The sequence below is a fragment of the Hyperolius riggenbachi genome, chromosome 3 (genome assembly GCF_040937935.1).
Source record: "Hyperolius riggenbachi isolate aHypRig1 chromosome 3, aHypRig1.pri, whole genome shotgun sequence".
NCBI lineage: Eukaryota > Metazoa > Chordata > Amphibia > Anura > Hyperoliidae > Hyperolius > Hyperolius riggenbachi.
Genome location: NC_090648.1, coordinates 292,569,593 through 292,587,351, shown reverse-complemented (window position 1 = coordinate 292,587,351; position 17,759 = coordinate 292,569,593). Strand labels below are relative to the sequence as shown.

The window sequence follows — 17,759 nt, the reverse complement described above, 5'->3', positions numbered from 1 at the left end:
ATTCCTCCTGACGCGGAGGTAGTGGCCCACAGGGATACCCCTGACAGTGTGTCCAGGGTGAAAACTATCAGCCATCAGTAGAGCGTTGGTAGCCGTATCCTTCCTGTATAGGCTCGTAGATAAGCGACCCTGATCATCAATTGTGACCCAGATGTCTAGGAACGAAATCCTCTCAGAGTCCACTGACATCGTAAAATGTAAATTCTTAGTGTTCAGATTCAGGACATCGACGAACTGATGAAGCTCGTTCGATGTCCCCGTCCATACGATGAAAATGTCATCGATGTACCTGTGCCACATCAACACGTGGCACAGTTACATCGAGAGTCCATCGTCAGAAAAAATCTCACGTTCCCACTCCCCCAGGTACAGGTTGGCATAAGACGGGGCACATGTGGTCCCCATCGCCGCCCCCTGCACCTGGAGGTAGTGTGACCCATCAAAAACAAAAATATTATTCAAAAGCAGGAATCTAAGTAGATACAGTAAAAAAATATTATGGGCCGTTCGTCTAATATCGAGCTCACACAGGAAGGTTTCCACGGCAGCAATACCCAAATCGTGCGGGATGCTTGAGTATAGCGCCTCCACGTCCAGAGCCACCAGGTATGCACCTTGGGGGACATAAACCCCCTCCAGAATTCTCAGAAGGTGCATAGTGTCCCTGACATAAGAGGGCAACGCCTGCACATGAGGCTGAAGATGCCGATCAATGTACACGCTCACCCGCTCAGTCAGGGAACCGCGGCCAGAAACTATTGGACGCCCCGGTGGGCGTGTTTTAGATTTATGAATTTTAGGGAGAGCATAAAAAGTAGGCGTGATAGGGTGCAGGACCTTCAAGAAATGTACAATGTCCTCACCTATAACACTACGTCTCTGGGCATCTTCAATGATAGTAAACAGTTGCCGCTGGCATCTGGTGACTCTGGACACGGAGACGCGCACATAGCAATCCCGTCGACCCAGAATATCGAGACACATATCCCTGTAGGCCAGCACATCCATGACAACAACGTTGCCCCCCTTATCAGAGGGCTTTATTTGCCATTTAGTCTTTTCCCTTAACTCCTACAATGCCGCAAGTTCGTCTACGGAGAGATTATGTGACTTGGAGTTTCTCCCAGAGAGACGCTTGATATCGCGCTCAACAACTGAGATGAACCTCCTCAGGCTGGGGCTGGCGGAGAAGGGCGGAAACCGATGTGATCTGTTCCTGAGCTCAAGTTCATTCAAAGTAGGTAAATATGACACTGGCAATATATCGGGTATTGAGTCTATGGTATTGTCTACCAGCTCATGTGAACCCAAGTCGCAATGCAGATCAATCAAATCGGCCAAGGCCTGCTGATCCTGCCCAGACAGTTCCATCATAGGTAGTGGTGGTGGATCAAAATAAATGACTGTTGATTAAATCCATTCCAATATTACTTTTCTTACTGTAATGCTATTTTTTTCTTTTGGGGGGGGGGGGCTTAAAAAATTTAATATAGATATGATGAGAGCAGGTGAAAAAGCTTCGTGAATCATGCGCATTATTTGTTAAATAAGATTCACTGGAAACCCGTATTAGCTGGGTTCTGGTGCATCAATCTGACCCCTTGCAGAAAATGACCCTGGCCTTTCCTATATCAAATATATAAAAGGCAGATACCTTTTCTGCAAGGTGGCAGGGCTATATGGTAAAACCTAGCTGATATGGGGCTCCAGCGAATCTTATTATACAGACGATGTGGTGGCTGGTGCGGCATTCACGTAGGCAATGACAGGCCCGGATGACTTACAGGGTAGAGTGTCAGCTTCCAGGCCAGGAGCTTTTTGTTCTCAAAATATTTCATCTTAATATAGCTTTAAAGAGACTGAAGCGAGATTTATTGTGTGCCCCTGCTAAACCGCTGCTATTGCGCCGCTAAACAGGGGTCCCTTCACCCCCAAATCCCCTCCCCGTACGACTTGGTCATACATTTGGTCGCTCCTGGAGGCAGGGCTAACCGCCGCAGCCCTGCCTCCAGTCGCGTCTATCAGCGGCGCATCGCTGCCTCTCCCCCGCCCCTCTCAGTGAAGGAAGACTGAGAGGGGTGGGGGAGAGGTGGAGATACGCACTGACAGACGCGCGCGGGGCAGGGCTGCGGCGCTTAGCCCTGCCCCAACCAGGAAGCGCTCCCCCGCTGCACCGAGGGGATTTGGGGGATCAGGGACCCCCGTTAAGCCGCGGGATAGCGGCGTTTTAGCAGGGGCACACATGCCCCTGCTATTTATGAGGTCTGAAGCGAGATTTATTCTCGCTTCAGACTCTCTTTAAAACTCCTAAGCTTTTTCAGTGATGAAATGCCTTTTAATGTTACATACTTTCCATCAACAAGGTTGTTATATGCAAATTAGAGGAGTTGGAGTCTGTGCAATCATAAAACTGAGGAGTTGGAATATTTTTGTACCGAATCCACAGCCCTGATATAAAATCTAAACATATAGTTAAAAACGAAAAAGACCAGCAATGTCAGAGAACACCTGTACACCTGAAAGGAAAACCGAGGTGAGAGGGATATGGAGGCTGACATATTTTATTTCCTTTTAAACAATGCAAACTGCCTAGCTGTCCTGCTGATCCTCTGCATCTATCACTTTAAGGCATAGACCATGAACAAGCATGCAGATCAGTTGTCTATGACAAATCAAGAAAAGCATTTTTTAACTGTCTAGTCAGGTTAAAATTCCTATCAGGACCAGTCCACCCATGCGGCGGGGTGAGGCGGGTTCCTCAGGCGGCAAAATTCGGCGGGGGGGGGGGGGAGGAGGAGTGTAGGGGGTACCAAACAGGAAGCGGGTATTGGGCACAGTGGTGGGGAGGGAGGTCGTTTTTTCACAAATTAAAAGTCCAGAACCGGTCCTGATTATCATTCATAAAACAGCAGAGGGTGTAAAACAATTTCTAAATTTAATTTAGATTTGGCAAAGACAAATGTGAGCTAAAAGCCATATGCAACCAAATGCACCTAACTAAGGGCTGGTTCAGACGGACGTTTGCAGAGCGTTTACAGCCAGCGTTCAGGGCTTGGTGTTAAACGCTCCCATTCAAGTGAATGGGAGCGTTTGTACCAAGCTTTCAAGCGCGTTTACACAAACGCGGCGTTTGGGTCCCGATTTTCCCTGGCGTTCAAGGAGCCCCTGGAAGCTACATGTAGCTTTCAGGGGAGGTTAACCGCGACGGCTAATGTCCCCCTAGGGGAAGAAAAAACGCGACCGCATCCAAACGCACACGAACGCTGCTAAACGCGACGCCAACGAACGCAACGCCTCCAAACGTCCATCTGAACCAGCCCTAAATTGCAAAGAATACTACAACCAGTGGAATATTTTATTCAGACATCCTAGAGTTGTCCTTTAATATACCATTATTCACTCACCCGAAGACGTCTGCAGATCTCACAAACTCACAGGTCAAATTATCAAATACAGCTACAAACAAAAATCTTATGCAGTAAACCTTATAATCTCTTTATAAAATTACAGCATTTTACATACATCATTTTTAGAACTTGCATTTGCAGTAACATTCCTGTGTTAATTTGCCTCTATTTGAAGTCTAGACTTGACATTTAATAGCAGTTTGTACAAAACATGTAATACTGTGCTACTGTAACTGTAATCTGTAAAAAAAAACAAAAGAAAAAAAAAACCTTGGGGGTCACTTGCCACGCGAGGGAGAATCCTTTGAATCCTAATTCACCCTGCGGGATCCAGCACTGGCAGCCCCGAAAAGCTCCATGTAAATATTTACCTTCCACACTCCTGTACAGGAACAGTAGCGGCTTTCTGATGGACACCGGTGGAAATAGCCGAGCTTGATCGGGCTAGCGGCTTTCTGATGGACACCGGTGGAAATAGCCGAGCTTGATCGGGCTAGCGGCTTTCTGATGGACACCGGTGGAAATAGCCGAGCTTGATCGGGCTAGCGGCTTTCTGATGGACACCGGTGGAAATAGCCGAGCTTGATCGAGTCCACTCTACTGCACAGTCGACTCCTGCCTGCACAGTAGGGTGGACCCAGGCAGGCACAGAACAATCCTAACTGCGGGAGCATGACAGGGAGGGTGTGCATGCCCAATCCATGCATGCGCAGAAGAGTGTGGCCGGTCAGATTACTGAGAGGTATAACAGCAGAACAGAGAGAGGCTGGTAAGGACATTGAGGGAGCCCCTGTACCACATGGGGCTGGAGGAAGCCTCAGGTAAGTATAAATAAACACATTAATAAGATCTCAAAGTGTTCACCGTCTCAGGTATGCAAGTCATTTTTCGAGGATATTCAGCTCCCACAACTATTGAACATGTTCCCTGAACTCATGAGGGTTTTTATCGGCCACAGATTTTTTCAACCTCTTATTACAGCGGAAGATGATAGTGCTATATAAATCAATAATAATAACTTAGCAGTGAGAGTTACTCTACAGTTTGACAGCAGACAAACTGACATTTAGTGCACTAGATTTTTGACCTTTACAATTAAGGGGGGAAAAAAAAGCTTACTTCTAGGTAGGATTGGAACTGTATATACAATTGATTATCTCATTAAGTCACTCGGCAGTTTAGATAGCCTTTAAAAGAACATGCTCGAGAATGCTTAAAAATATTGCTCAAACAGGCAAATGCAAATTTGTGCAAATTCTATGCCTCAAAGGGTGTATCCATGGACTGAAGTATATTTGCAAATATATGTTGAACTTAAAGAGACACTTAAAGTGAACCTCCGGACTAAAAATCGACTCAGCAGCACTGAAAAGGCCTGGTGTTTCTTTAACAGTATCACAGCATCAGAACTTTGTTTCTCTTATACAAGCCTCATTTTTAGCTGCACAGAAGAAAACTGCCCGGGCTTTTTTCCCCTGATGCTGTGCAAAGCATGATGGGATTTCTGATGTTGTTGCTCTCGTTCTGCTGTTTTGGTGCAAATTTTTTTTTTTTACATTTTGAATTTGACATTTGAAGCCTAGCGTGTGCAGCTGGGAGGGGTTATCAGGACACAGGACAGTTGGAACTGTGTCTCCTGCTCCTTGTCACCTCCTTTCAACCAAAAAGATGGCTGCCCCCATGACAAAGATGGCAGCCCCCATGAATCACAAACATTTGCCTGTTCTTTTAAAACAGGGTGGGTAAAAAATTATATTACCTATCTATTCTAATTAACATAACTAATGTAACATAATGACAGTATGTTTGTTTAGGCTGAAGTTCCCCTTTAAGTCAGGGAGAAAAAAAAATCAGTTTCACTTTCTTGAAGCTTCTACCAGCCCCCTCTAGCCATCCCGTGCCCTTGCAGAGCCTCCAGCCCCCCGACACCAGTTAGTTTCAGTTTCGCCGGCAGGCCCGGCCACGCATATTTTTCTTTGCGTTCCCGTGTGCAATAGCGTTCTGCGCCTGTGCAGGACTCTATTGATGGTGGAGACTCGAAGAAGGATACGCGTGGCCAGGCCTGCGCGAGCGCAGAAAGCCTGCTTACTCCCTGTCAGGGCCTATCAGTGAAAACTAAACTAACTGGTGGCGTGGGACCGGAGGATCCGTGAGAGACTGTGAGGGCACAGGAAGCCTGCAGGGAGCTGGTAGAAGCCCCAGGCAAGTAAAATGTTTTTTTTTTATTACTAGCTTAAGCATCCCTCTAATGGCAGTGATTAAAAATATTACAAAGCATTAAATTAAAAAGCAAATGTGATTTTGGTAACATTCAGGCAGGGAACACACTGGACTGTTTTCATGCGCGTTTTCTGCACAGAAAAACTAAGAACTCATGTTAATCAGTAGGCTAGTTCACACATGATATTTTTTTCGCACACAGAAAAAAGCCTGACATTCTGCATGATTACTCTGCATGTTTTGTCAGTCTTCTCTATCAGTTACATTAGCTGCTGTGAGCAAATGTGCGTGTTTTCCTGCATAGAAACACACTTGGTGCAGGGCCGGTTCTAGCTAAATTGGGGCCCCAGGGCAAAAGTAATCTGGGGCCCAGACACCAATACCCACCACTACCACCACAACACGCCCCCCCTGCGGCTTCTGCCAGACTCCCCCCCCCCCTGCAGTGTAATAAAGGAGTGGGAGACAGACACACTCCTCTCCCAAACCATCCAGGCGGTGCAGCTCCCATGTGTCTCCCCTGTAGTGCTTGTCCTTCACTTCCTGCTTCTCCGTTCAGGCACTAGAACCCAAACGGATTAGAAGGAAGTGCAAGACAATCACTGCTGGGGAGACAGGCGGGAGCTGCATCGTTTGGCTGCATGTCTGTCTCTCACTGCCCTTATTACACTGCGGGGGGACCGCGTATGGGGAGAAGCGAGCTGGATCTCGCCGGTGGCAGCTGCAGGGGAGTGCGCAGGGGTATCTAGGAGCCCAGCAGCCAAGTGATTTGATGCAAAGGGGGACACTTGCGGCCCCCTATGGATGCAAGGGCCCTGGGGCAGTTGCCCCCTTTGCCTCTATGGAAGCCTCGGCTCTGACTCGGTGTGCAGAAAAACGTGCGCAGACAACTGAAAGATAAGTGTGTTCCCTGCCTTCATGACAATCAGTTTTGAAACAAAAGTGGAAAAAGTGAAAAAATGAAAAAAGTGTCCTTTCATACACTGTAACACTTGTAGTGTGCATATAATGAATGTGTGTATAATATATATATATATATATATATATATATATATATATATATATATATATATATATATATATATATATATATATATATATATATATATATATATATATATATATATATATATTTTATTTTTTATTTTTTCAACATTCAAACATACGTTTCAAAATGAGTGTTAAAAGTTGAAGATTATGGAACTTTTACAGTGTGAATAAGCACTAAGACAGAGAAGATCCCATTACTGAAATTAAGCCTTATCAGGTTTTAAAATTAGGTACAGATAAGTTTTGAAATATAAGAAGATTTTACCAAATGCACATAGTGAAACAATGTTCATAGTATATAATACAGTTACGAGTTCTAATGGCTATCACCAGACTACTTTTTGATTAACTTTTTTATTTTTATTTTAATTTAAATGGCACCTTCTAATATGATTATGTACCACAGATGGTTACAGCCATACAATATACAGAACATATGTGCATTATAAAAAAAATTTATAATAATTACCATTAGCGTAATAGAACAACTGCAGATTAAATCTGAAATTTGGTCAAGATGTTCTGGGACTTCAAATTTCATAAAATTACTGAAACATTTCATTTCAGAGCCTGCATCTCAGATACAGTACAGCACTGCATCAAAAGCAGTCAGTCCTGTAGCGTAGCCAAATTATATTCTCTAATTAGCACAAGCAACGAGAATGTCAATATAATCTTGGCTTGAGTAGTACCCTACTACACAGCAATAAATTCAATTATGTTCTATAGTCCTTATTACCAAGCTTGTTATATGGTGACCTAGGCAGCTGAGCTCTGGTAATATGAAGCCTGCAATCACTTACGTGAAGTTGATTAATTCAACAAAGAAGCAAAAAGGAAAAAAAAAAAAAGCATGATTTACAAAGGGCAAAAAATCCTAACAATCAAAGACTTCAGAAAGAAGATCTGTTGCAGATAAATCTGCTTGCTATGAGTCTAAAGGTGCCCATCAATAACACGCTATTATTTGTTCAATTTTACCAAATCTATGTAGTAGGAGGGTAGAATGAGTGAGTATATTTTGAATAGATACTCTAGGTAATCCCTCATATTACTGAAGTCTTGTACAAATGCTAGATGGTTCTCAACCAGTATGGCCAGTCTCAGCCTCAGACTACACTGAGAATCTAGCGTGTGTAAAAATTGACTCTAACCATCCACTCCTCCATAGCAACAGAACATGATGTTAGCCTGCGAGCAGCCCCAGGACCGCCTAACGCTGATAGGCTTCAGGTCCCGGAGCCGGCTACTGCAGGAGATCGCGCGCAGGCTGTGCGCGCCTCTCCTGCTTGGGGGGCAAAGCGCCGCCCCACCTTCAGTCTCCGAGCGCCAATTGCCACTCGTGAGACTGTTAGACGGTGTAATCACCGTCTGTTTACATGTACAGCGCTGCGATGAGCAGCAGCGCTGTACTGGGGACAGCCGTGTGACACAGCTGTACCCTTCATAGGATGGGCAGTGAGCGGCTGTCATAGGTTGAAGCCTAGGACAGCTGATCACCCTGATTGGCTTGCGGGGGGGGGGGGGAGGGAGCAGGGGAAGACTAATAAAAGAAAGCAATATTTATAAAAAAAATAAATTAATTAAATATTTATAAGAAGAAAAAAAAACAACAACTGTGGAGCGATCAGACCCACCAACAGAGAGCTGTGTTGGTGGGGGGGGGGGAAAAGGGGGGGGCGAAATCACTCATGTGCTGTGTTGCGTGGCCCTGCAGCTCGGCCTTAAAGCTGCAGTGGCCAATTAAGTAAAACATAGCCTGGTCTTTAGGGGGGTTTAACACTGCGGTCCTCAAGTGGTTAAAAGGAGCCTGAAGCAAGAGGTATATGGAAGCTGCCATATTTATTTCCTTTTAAAAAGTACCAGTTGCCAGTCTGTCCTGCTGATCTCTTTGGCTGAAACAGTGTGAATCACACACCTGAAACTTGCATGCAGGCAATCTTGAAATTTTTGTCAGAAACATCTAATCTGCAAGCTAGTTCAGGGTTTATGGATAAAAGTATTAGAGGCATGGATTACCGGCACTGCCAGGAAAGTGGTATGGTTTAAAAGGAGATAAATATAGCAGCCCCTTACTTCAGCTGTCCTTAAAAGTATACCCGAGGTGACATGTGATGTAGACATGATGAGATAGACGTGTATTTTCAGTGTCTAGCACACAAGTAACTATGCTGTGTTCCTTTTTTTCCTCCTCTGCGTGAAAGCGTTTTAACATCAGGTATGTAAATGGCAGTTCCTGTCTGAGTTAGGACTGGGTCAGACTACAGTGTACGGATAAGAAATTACAACTATAAAACCCTTTCCTAGCAGAAAATGGCTTCTGAGAGCAGGAAAGAGATAAAAATGATCAATAGTTCATAGATTTCAGCTCTGGCATACTTCAATGAATGTGTCATTGAGCAAAAACAATAAAAAAGTAAGAACTTAAAAAGTAGATTTAAATATAAAATAAAACTGTGGAAGATCGTAAAAAGTCATTTTTAGGAGATGGATGATAGACACAATTTTTTATTTCATTAGTTTATTATCACCTCGGGTGTCGCACTTCAAGGTATGTAAAGAAAAGACACTGAGTTACTTACCGGTAACGTCTTTTCCAGGAGTCGGAAGGACAGCAACCCAGATGAGAGATTACCCTTCCACCTACTATTGGACAGGAAGAGGTTAATCCATGGAACCAGGCAGGGTGTATATATATATCTGCCCCTACCAGACATACCTCAGAAATAACAAAGATATCATAAATACTGCTTCAACAAACTTTATTTACAAATACAAATAACCCACTTAGGGCGGGTAGTAAGGGTGCTGTCCTTCCGACTCCTGGAAAAGACGTTACCGGTAAGTAACTCAGTGTCTTTCCCAGGGTCGTCTCCAGGACAGCAACCCAGATGAGAATCAAAGATTACATAGCATTAGGGTGGGACCACAGCATGAAGAACTCTCCTTCCAAAGGTCAAGTCCCTCCTAGAATCTAAATCCAGCTTATAATGTTTTACAAAAGTATTTCTATTAGACCAAGTAGCTGCCCTGCAAATTTGATCAATCGATACTCCAGCCTTCTCCGCCCAAGAGGCGGAAATGGATCGAGTCGAATGAGCTCTAACAATACTCGGTATTTCCTTGCCCTGAGATTGGTAAGCTAGAACGATAGCCTGTCTAATCCATCTTGCGATGGTAGCCTTAGAGGCCTGACCACCTCTATTGATACCTGAAAAAAGAACAAACAATGCCTGAGATTTCCTCCAAGGTTTTCCTGAAAATGCAACAAAGCTTGTCTCACTGCCTCCAGCTCCCTGATGTTGGAGTGTGCTAGCCTCAAGGAACTGTCCCAGGTCCCCTGGATTGGTGAACTGTCCATATGAGCACCCCACCCCCAACTGCTGGCGTCTGTAGTGATGATCCTCTGGGTTGGAAAGTCCCACAGGCAACCCACTGTGAGCTGACTTGGTTCCGACCACCACTGAAGCAAGGTTTTTATGTAATAGGGGATGAACACCTTTTTGTCCAGATTTCTGACTCCCCTGTTCCAAACCTGCAAAATCCACAGTTGGAGCTGTCTGGAATGCAGTTGGCCCCACTGGACAGCCGGGAATGAGGATGTCATAAGTCCTAGTAAGGACATAGCGCCCCTTATGGAGATGGTAGAAACTTCCTGAAAGGAGAAAACATTTGTTAGTAACAAGTCTTTTTTGGGTGAAGGTAGATAAACTTTCTGATTGACAGTGTTAATAATAAAGCCTAAGAACAAAATAGTTTGTGATGGCTCCCAAGAAGACTTTTTCCAGTTAATAATCCAACCCAGGGATTCCAGCACCTCCAGTGAGGTCTGGACCCTTGTAGTAACCGCCAAAGCGGAGTCCCCCCAAAAGAACAGGTCATCCAGGTAGGCAATCACCTGTACATTATTCAGTCTCAGATAGGCTAACACTTCAGTCATTATTTTTGTAAAAAGCCAGGGGGCCGATGACAAGCCAAATGGTAATGCCGTGAACTGGTAATGCCTTACCTCTTCGTGATGACGGACCGCAAACCTCAGGTACGCCTGTGAGTCCAGATGGATCGGTAGATGTAAGTAAGCGTCTTGGAGGTCCAGAGACATCATAAATGCATCCTTTTGTAGTAGGCTCAGCACTGAGCGGATGTTGTCCATCTTGAACTTCCTGTATTTGATGGATTTGTTGAGAAGCTTCAGGTTGAGAATAAGCCTGTAATCGCCTCCTTGTTTTTGTACTAGAAAGATTGGCGAGTAGAATCCTCTCCCTTCTTGGCATCGAGGAACTTGCCTTATGACTCTTTTCTCCAACAGATCTGACACAGCCACCTGTAGAGCTGAGGACATTGCTTGAGATAGGGGAAGTGATGTCAGAAAGAATCTGGTTGGGGGGACTTCTGTAAATTCTAGCCTGTAACCTTCCAAAATGATCTTCAGCAACCATTCGTTCTGGAATAGGGACTCCCAGTTCTCGAAGAAGTGTGCCAGTCTTCCCCCTACTGGTATTCTGGCGTCATTGCTTCTTTGGTTGATTAGAGGGATTATGCATGAAGGGGGTGGAGGGCTTCCCTTTCTGATCCTTTTGTGGTCTCCACTGCCTCCTATTGGACCTGTAGTTTGGATCTTGACCTCCTGATGAGCGAAAGGACCGTTTAAACCTAAACACTTTCTTTCTTTCCGGGAAGTTCTTCTTGTTGTCTGCTGTTCTATCCAATGTCTCATCTAGCTTGGTGCCAAACAACAAAGCGCCTTCACAAGGTACTCCACACAACTTCACCTTAGATGATGTATCTCCATTCCATGTTCTGACCCATATTCCTCTCCGTGCAGAGTTTGCTAAGGCTGCTGTTCTTGCTGTTAACCGAACTGAGTCATCTGCAGCGTCACAGAGATAATTTACAGCATGAAATATATTAGGCAAAGATTTCAAGATAACTTCTCTGGAAGAACCTCCTGCAATATGCATTTCTAACTGCGACAACCAAACTTTAAGTGACCTAGAAAAAGCTGTGGCTGCAATGCCCGGTAAGAAATTAAGGGTGGCCGACTCCCACGCTCTCCTTAGAAGATTATCAACCTTCTTATCCAGTGGATCTTTCAATACACCAAAGTCCTCAAACTGCAAAGCTGATCTTCGAGAAACTCTAGACAGGGCAGGATCTACTTTTGGGACCGGGCCCCAATACTTCTGGTCTAAAGGGATATCTTTTACCCATAGATCTGGGCCAGAAGGCTCTTTTCTCTGGAAATTCCCATTCTTTTTTAATCATTTCTTTTAGGGAGTTATGAACAGGAATGAAACTTTTCTTGCCCTCTGCTAAACTTTGGTACATCTTATCCAATGTGGACAGATTACGCTCCTCCTCCTTAATGTCCATAGTCGCATACATAGCACATAACAAACTATCCATAGTCTCAGTGGCGAAGGCAAATCTTTGCACTTTAATCCCCTCCATAGGTCTTTCCTCCTCCTCATCAGAATCAGACATTTCCTCTAAGGAAGAGATATCCCCCTCTGAAAGTTCTATCTCAGAGTTCTCAGCATGATGCCTCCTTCTAACTGGCTGTAGCATCTGTAGTGGCTGAGCAGATACCCTCGGGGACACTGTGACTGGCGTGGATCCTGATATCCTATTAGGGGAATTTTGAACAGGATTAGAGGCAGGAGAAGTACTGGTAGTAGCGGAAGTAGAGGGACAAACTGGAGTCTCTTTAAACGCTTGTAAGGTTGATGCTACTTCCGACTTCATCCAGCCCATAAGATCCTTAAATATAGAAGGGGATTCCTCCTTAATCATCTCCTGGACACAGGATTGACATAAAGGCTTACTAGAAGCTTGAGGTATTTTAGCAGCACATAAAACACATTTCTTCTTATCTCTTTTTTGCTCTGGCATTGCAACAGCTACAGATGTCATAGGGGTAGCAGCTGAATCGCCGGAGGGGCGAGCCTGACTCTGGCTACCCCCCAACCTGTTCACAGAAACTACATATATAATCACATATATATATATATACACACACATATATATATATATACACACATGTGCAGTCATAAATCACAGCACATACCACTGCCCCAGCGTCCGGTGTGCTTTCAGATGTCTCCATGCTGGCTTACCACAAAATGATCCAGCAGAGGAAGACGCTTTAAAAGGAACTGGTATGTGCGCATCCAAAAATTCCCTCCCAGCAACCATAACCAACCTTAGGGTTCCTGGAACATCATTGCGCATCCCACTCTGAAGCCTCCGGCGCTGAAGGGGTTAATTCCTCCTCCCCTCGTGGCCACGCTAACCCGGCTTCCGGCAAGACTAGGGGGCGTGTCCTGCCACCACGCTGCCGCCCCCTGCCGCCGCCGCGAATCACAGCGCATTCCCTGGTCAATCTTCCGCTCCAGGACCTGCCGACGTCATGAAGAGTCATCTGACTCTCCCAGCCAATCACAGCCGCCCTGCCCGCGCGTCTACGCGTTCAAAGCGGCTGGACATTTCACAAACTGTAACGACAGGGAGACGGCCGCTCTCCCTAGCTGATCCGCTCTGGCCAGCATGCACGGAAGACCCCCGCTCCAGGACCCCACCATCTGGCGTCAGCCCTCAGAAAATCCATGACCTCCTCCGTCCGTGGACAGGAATAAAACTGAGGTATGTCTGGTAGGGGCAGATATATATATATACACCCTGCCTGGTTCCATGGATTAACCTCTTCCTGTCCAATAGTAGGTGGAAGGGTAATCTCTCATCTGGGTTGCTGTCCTGGAGACGACCCTGGGAAAAAAAAACATCTTGCCTCCTTTAGATATTCCAAATCCCTGTGACGGTGCAAGTAAGCCTAAAGATAGGGCAAGTAAAGCCAAGAATGTGTTTAGCAGAGACAATCCAGCACTTCAAATCTCAGAGATGCATTTTGAGGCTGCAACACATGCTAGAATCTTGGCACAGATGGCCCTGACTGCACCCTCTCCCGAGAACCCTTTAGCACATGTACAAAACCTTACTGTTAGTTTTTCACATTTAAACCTAGCTGCCTACTGAAACATAAAAACATAGTTTAGTAACATTTATAGAAGATTGTAAAGTGGTTATAAATGGCATATCATTTTTTAATAAACATTAAGTTCCTGTTACAAACAAATCTGATTGCTTTGCTATGGGTTAACGTACTTTACCAACTACACTGCCTTAGAAAACAGCACGGGCTAATGAACCGGGTTCTAGCATTCTTTTTCAGGAGTGATTAACAATCAGAAAGAAAGCTGCAAAGAAAGTAAGAACTTGCATAGAAAATGCAGAACATACAGAGAGCTCTATATGCAAAGACTGGCATCCACTTAGGTCTTTTAATTGGGTTTGTGATCAAAATGAAAGAATCCTCTCAATCTGATCACAAGCAATGATTAAAACCTTGCTGTGAAGAGCTTTTCTTTCATAAATGGCTTCCCTCGCAAACCGTGACAGCACCGCTAAGCAACTGAAAACCGAACAAAGATGCCAATTAAAACAGCAGTTGATCCAAACTGTATTTGTTTTCGCACCTACATAGGCCATTGACAGTACGCTTTTAATATTTCTAATCTTTACATGTGAAAAGCTTGCTTCGGATTTAGCAAACTCAGTTTTCTCAGCAAGTCACAATCCCGGATTTATGGGAAGGCCTCAAAGTATCCTCCAGACGCTTCCCATGTCCTCCTCCAGTCCACCACCCATCCACGGGACCCTCTGGAAGTTTGCGTCTGTGCTCCTTCTCATGCATGAGCATGGCCATCCTGTGCCTGCAGATGTACAACTGCAATGGCACATTAGGATGGAGTTGCTAGTAGCGAACTTGCATCGGCACATTATGGAGTGCGGCCAAGACAATACACCCAACAAGCTCTGGTCAGGTATATTCACAGGATCCACACATGGCAATGGTGGAGGTGAAGAGGACACACGGAGCCTCTAGACTAATCAAAGACTTCCCTCTACCTAGGTAAGTGTGTTACTTTTCTTTTTATCTGGGCTGCATCTGGTACACATTAATTAAGTGTGCCTAAAATAACTTTAAGGGATACTGTAACAAGAAAAAAACCAACAACGATCTTTTATCGCAAAATTGTGGCAATCTCAAAAATACATGTGTGGTATCTTTAAGATTCTGATCGAAACTTCTGATCAAGCCAAAAATTGGATCGGACTGCTCAAATCGAATCTAAATTAAAAAAAAAATTGTATGGTGTGTGGTCACCTTTAAAGGGCTTCCGAGATGAAAGATCTAATAAATGTTTTACTCACCTGGGGCTCAGAAGAGCCTACCCCACCGGCCGGTCGCAATCATTACGGCCGGCCAGTGGGACACAGAGGAGGACTGTGGCTGTGGCAATGGACAGATGGCTGCAAGGGGATGGAAGAAGCCCCAGGTGAGTAAAAAATATATTAGATATTTCGCCTTCAAAGTCCTTTAAGCCTTAGGTCTCTTTCACAGTGTGACGTTAAAGTCGCACGTTAAATGTTTTAACGTGGACTAACGCACAGCAACACTAAGTCTGTGCAACATTCATTATTAAAAAGTGCTGCATGCTGTGCGTTATACACGTTAGCTATGATGGACTGTTTGCACATGATCAGTAATAACTTGGAAGCATACTTTTCATTGCTTGTATGTGACGATAACAGGGCATTAAGTTACATTGCAACTTTTTTGGGCCACTGCGTTGTAAGCTTGCGGTGCGACTTTAACATCGCATCAAACCGCAACATCCCAATGTGAAAGTAGCCTTAAGGTGGCCACACACCATACTATTAAAAGATCCAATTTTACACCAATTCGATAAACATGATTGGTTGTCCCGAAAAAAATCTAAAGTTTTTTGTTTTTGCTTGAGAAATCCAATTGAATTTCCCGGTTTTTTTTCTGTTTTTTTTTTTTTTAAGCTGGACATTGGAAAATTCAGACCAGTTTTATCAAGAATTGTATGGTGTGTGATGGATTGTGAAATTGTGTTCAACCAGAAAAAAAAAAAAAAGTATGTAACCATCCAGTAAATTTTTCTCTCGAATTTCCTAACCAACCAATTTTTGGGGATTTTATGATCTTTATCCCGAAATTGCGGCAATATCAAAAATACGTGTGGTACCCTCAAATATTCTGATCGAAACTTCCGATATATCAGAAAATTGGATCGGAATGCTGGAATCGAATCAAAATAAAAAATTGTATGGCCACTTTAAGACTATAGGTACATAGAGTCTATTTTATATTGGATAATGATACAAACAGTAGACTGGCATCCAAAATATTCATGGAGGATTGCAATGACTAATAAAAGTCTATTGCGTATGTATCTTTAGAGCTTGAGATACTTCTCTGTTAATCGCTTAAATATGTTAAAGAGAATCTGTATTGTTAAAATCGCACAAAAGTAAACATACCAGTGCGTTAGGGGACATCTCCTATTACCCTCTGTCACAATTTCGCCGCTCCTCGCCGCATTAAAAGTGGTTAAAAACAGTTTTAAAAAGTTTGTTTATAAACAAACAAAATGGCCACCAAAACAGGAAGTAGGTTGATGTACAGTATGTCCACACATAGAAAATACATTCATACACTAGCAGGCTGTATACAGCCTTCCTTTTGAATCTCAACAGATCATTTGTGTGTTTCTTTCCCTCTGCAGCTATCATCCACTGAAGTGTCAGGCTGTTTCTTCCTGCAGAGTGCAGACAGCTCTGCCTGTATGTATTTCCTCAGTATGTGAAAGCCCAGCCAGCTCAGAGGAGGATTTATCCAGCTTGTAAAAGATAAGAGAGAAGAGAGAAGCTGTCCTAATCTAAATAATACACAGGCAGTGTGCATAGAGGGGCCTGGAAGGGGGAGTTCATAGCAGAACCACAACACTGAAGAACTTGGCAGCCTTCCAGACACAGGCTGACAAGTCTGACAAGAGAGAGATAAGTTGATTTATTACAGGGATGGTGATAGTAGAACGTGCTGCAGTAAGCCAGAACACAATAGAATAGCTTTTGGAACTTGTAGGATGATAAAAAACAGGATGCAATTTTTGTTACGGAGTCTCTTTAAACTATTCAATAAAGATATGGCACTGTAAAAAAAATTGAAGTATTCACTAAAGTTTATTTTTATTTATGTGAACGTACTTTTGGAGTAAAGTCAGTTTTTGGAAAAATTATTACAAAAACTAACGGATTTTTCACAAACCGTTTTTTCCACTGCAAATTCTGAACAAGCTCTAAAATTTAAACTAAGCAAAACACATTTTTTCCCTTCTGCCCATTTGTCTTTTCCCATTACCACTGAAAAATGATGATGATTTGTAAAGGCAAATGAACAAACCAAATAACATTACACAGTAAGCAGTACAAAAATCAATTTCTGGGCTGTCACTTTTGATCTATGCAGTCCTAAATAAAAAGCTTGTTTGCCTACATAGTATGTGGCACTCCAAGCATAGAACACAGACAGATGTAGAAAATAGTTGCATCTTGCTGCCAAAGTTTCATCTATTTAGGTACACTTGTTTCACATAACTTCTACTATCTAACTAACTCCCACCAATATGATAGTGTTCTGCATTCTTTAAAACTCATTTGGAAAAGTATAGTTATCAGTAAAAGAACTGCATCTAAGAAGAGAGACAGAATCAAGAAACTCCATAAGAATTTTAGTATAGGACAACACAGTTACTTCTTGGACCAAGTTAATACAGCGCTCTCCATTAACACAATTCTAACTGAATAAAATGGCTGAAAAGACTAAAAAAAAGACTAAAAAAAAAAAAGCATCAAAAATGTATTTCTGGCCTGAATTGGTGAAAGTAAAGTTGATCCTCCTGATAAACACCCCACTCACGCCCTTTGTTCTAATTTTTCAGACATTGAGGGCCCTTTCACACTGGAAAGGTGTGTCAAATGACCGCACTCCAATGCAAATCTATGGGAGAAAAACACATTACCTGCGCCACCGGAAGTCCTCAATCTGACACGGCTCGAAAACTATGTTACTGCGTGGCTTCTGTGGCGATCTGCGGTGGCCGGGAAGTCATGTTAGTCTATGGCGACGCAGGGATTTTTAAACAATTTATGATA

The 17,759-nt window shown here is 43.7% G+C and overlaps 2 protein-coding genes across 3 annotated transcripts in view; both read right to left on the bottom strand.

Moving 5' to 3' along the window:
• The window catches only part of DOCK4 (dedicator of cytokinesis 4), a 480,752-nt gene that overhangs the window by 286,081 nt on the left and 176,912 nt on the right, over positions 1-17,759 (bottom strand). The window lies entirely within an intron of this gene.
• On the bottom strand, positions 1,072-11,124 carry LOC137560759 (uncharacterized). The gene is made up of 4 exons (XM_068271908.1): positions 10,687-11,124; positions 9,889-10,332; positions 2,350-2,460; positions 1,072-1,403 (listed from the first exon to the last, which is right to left on the bottom strand). The coding sequence occupies exons 1-4, from the start codon at positions 11,114-11,116 to the stop codon at positions 1,072-1,074; spliced, it is 1,317 nt and encodes a 438-aa protein (XP_068128009.1). The 5' UTR covers positions 11,117-11,124.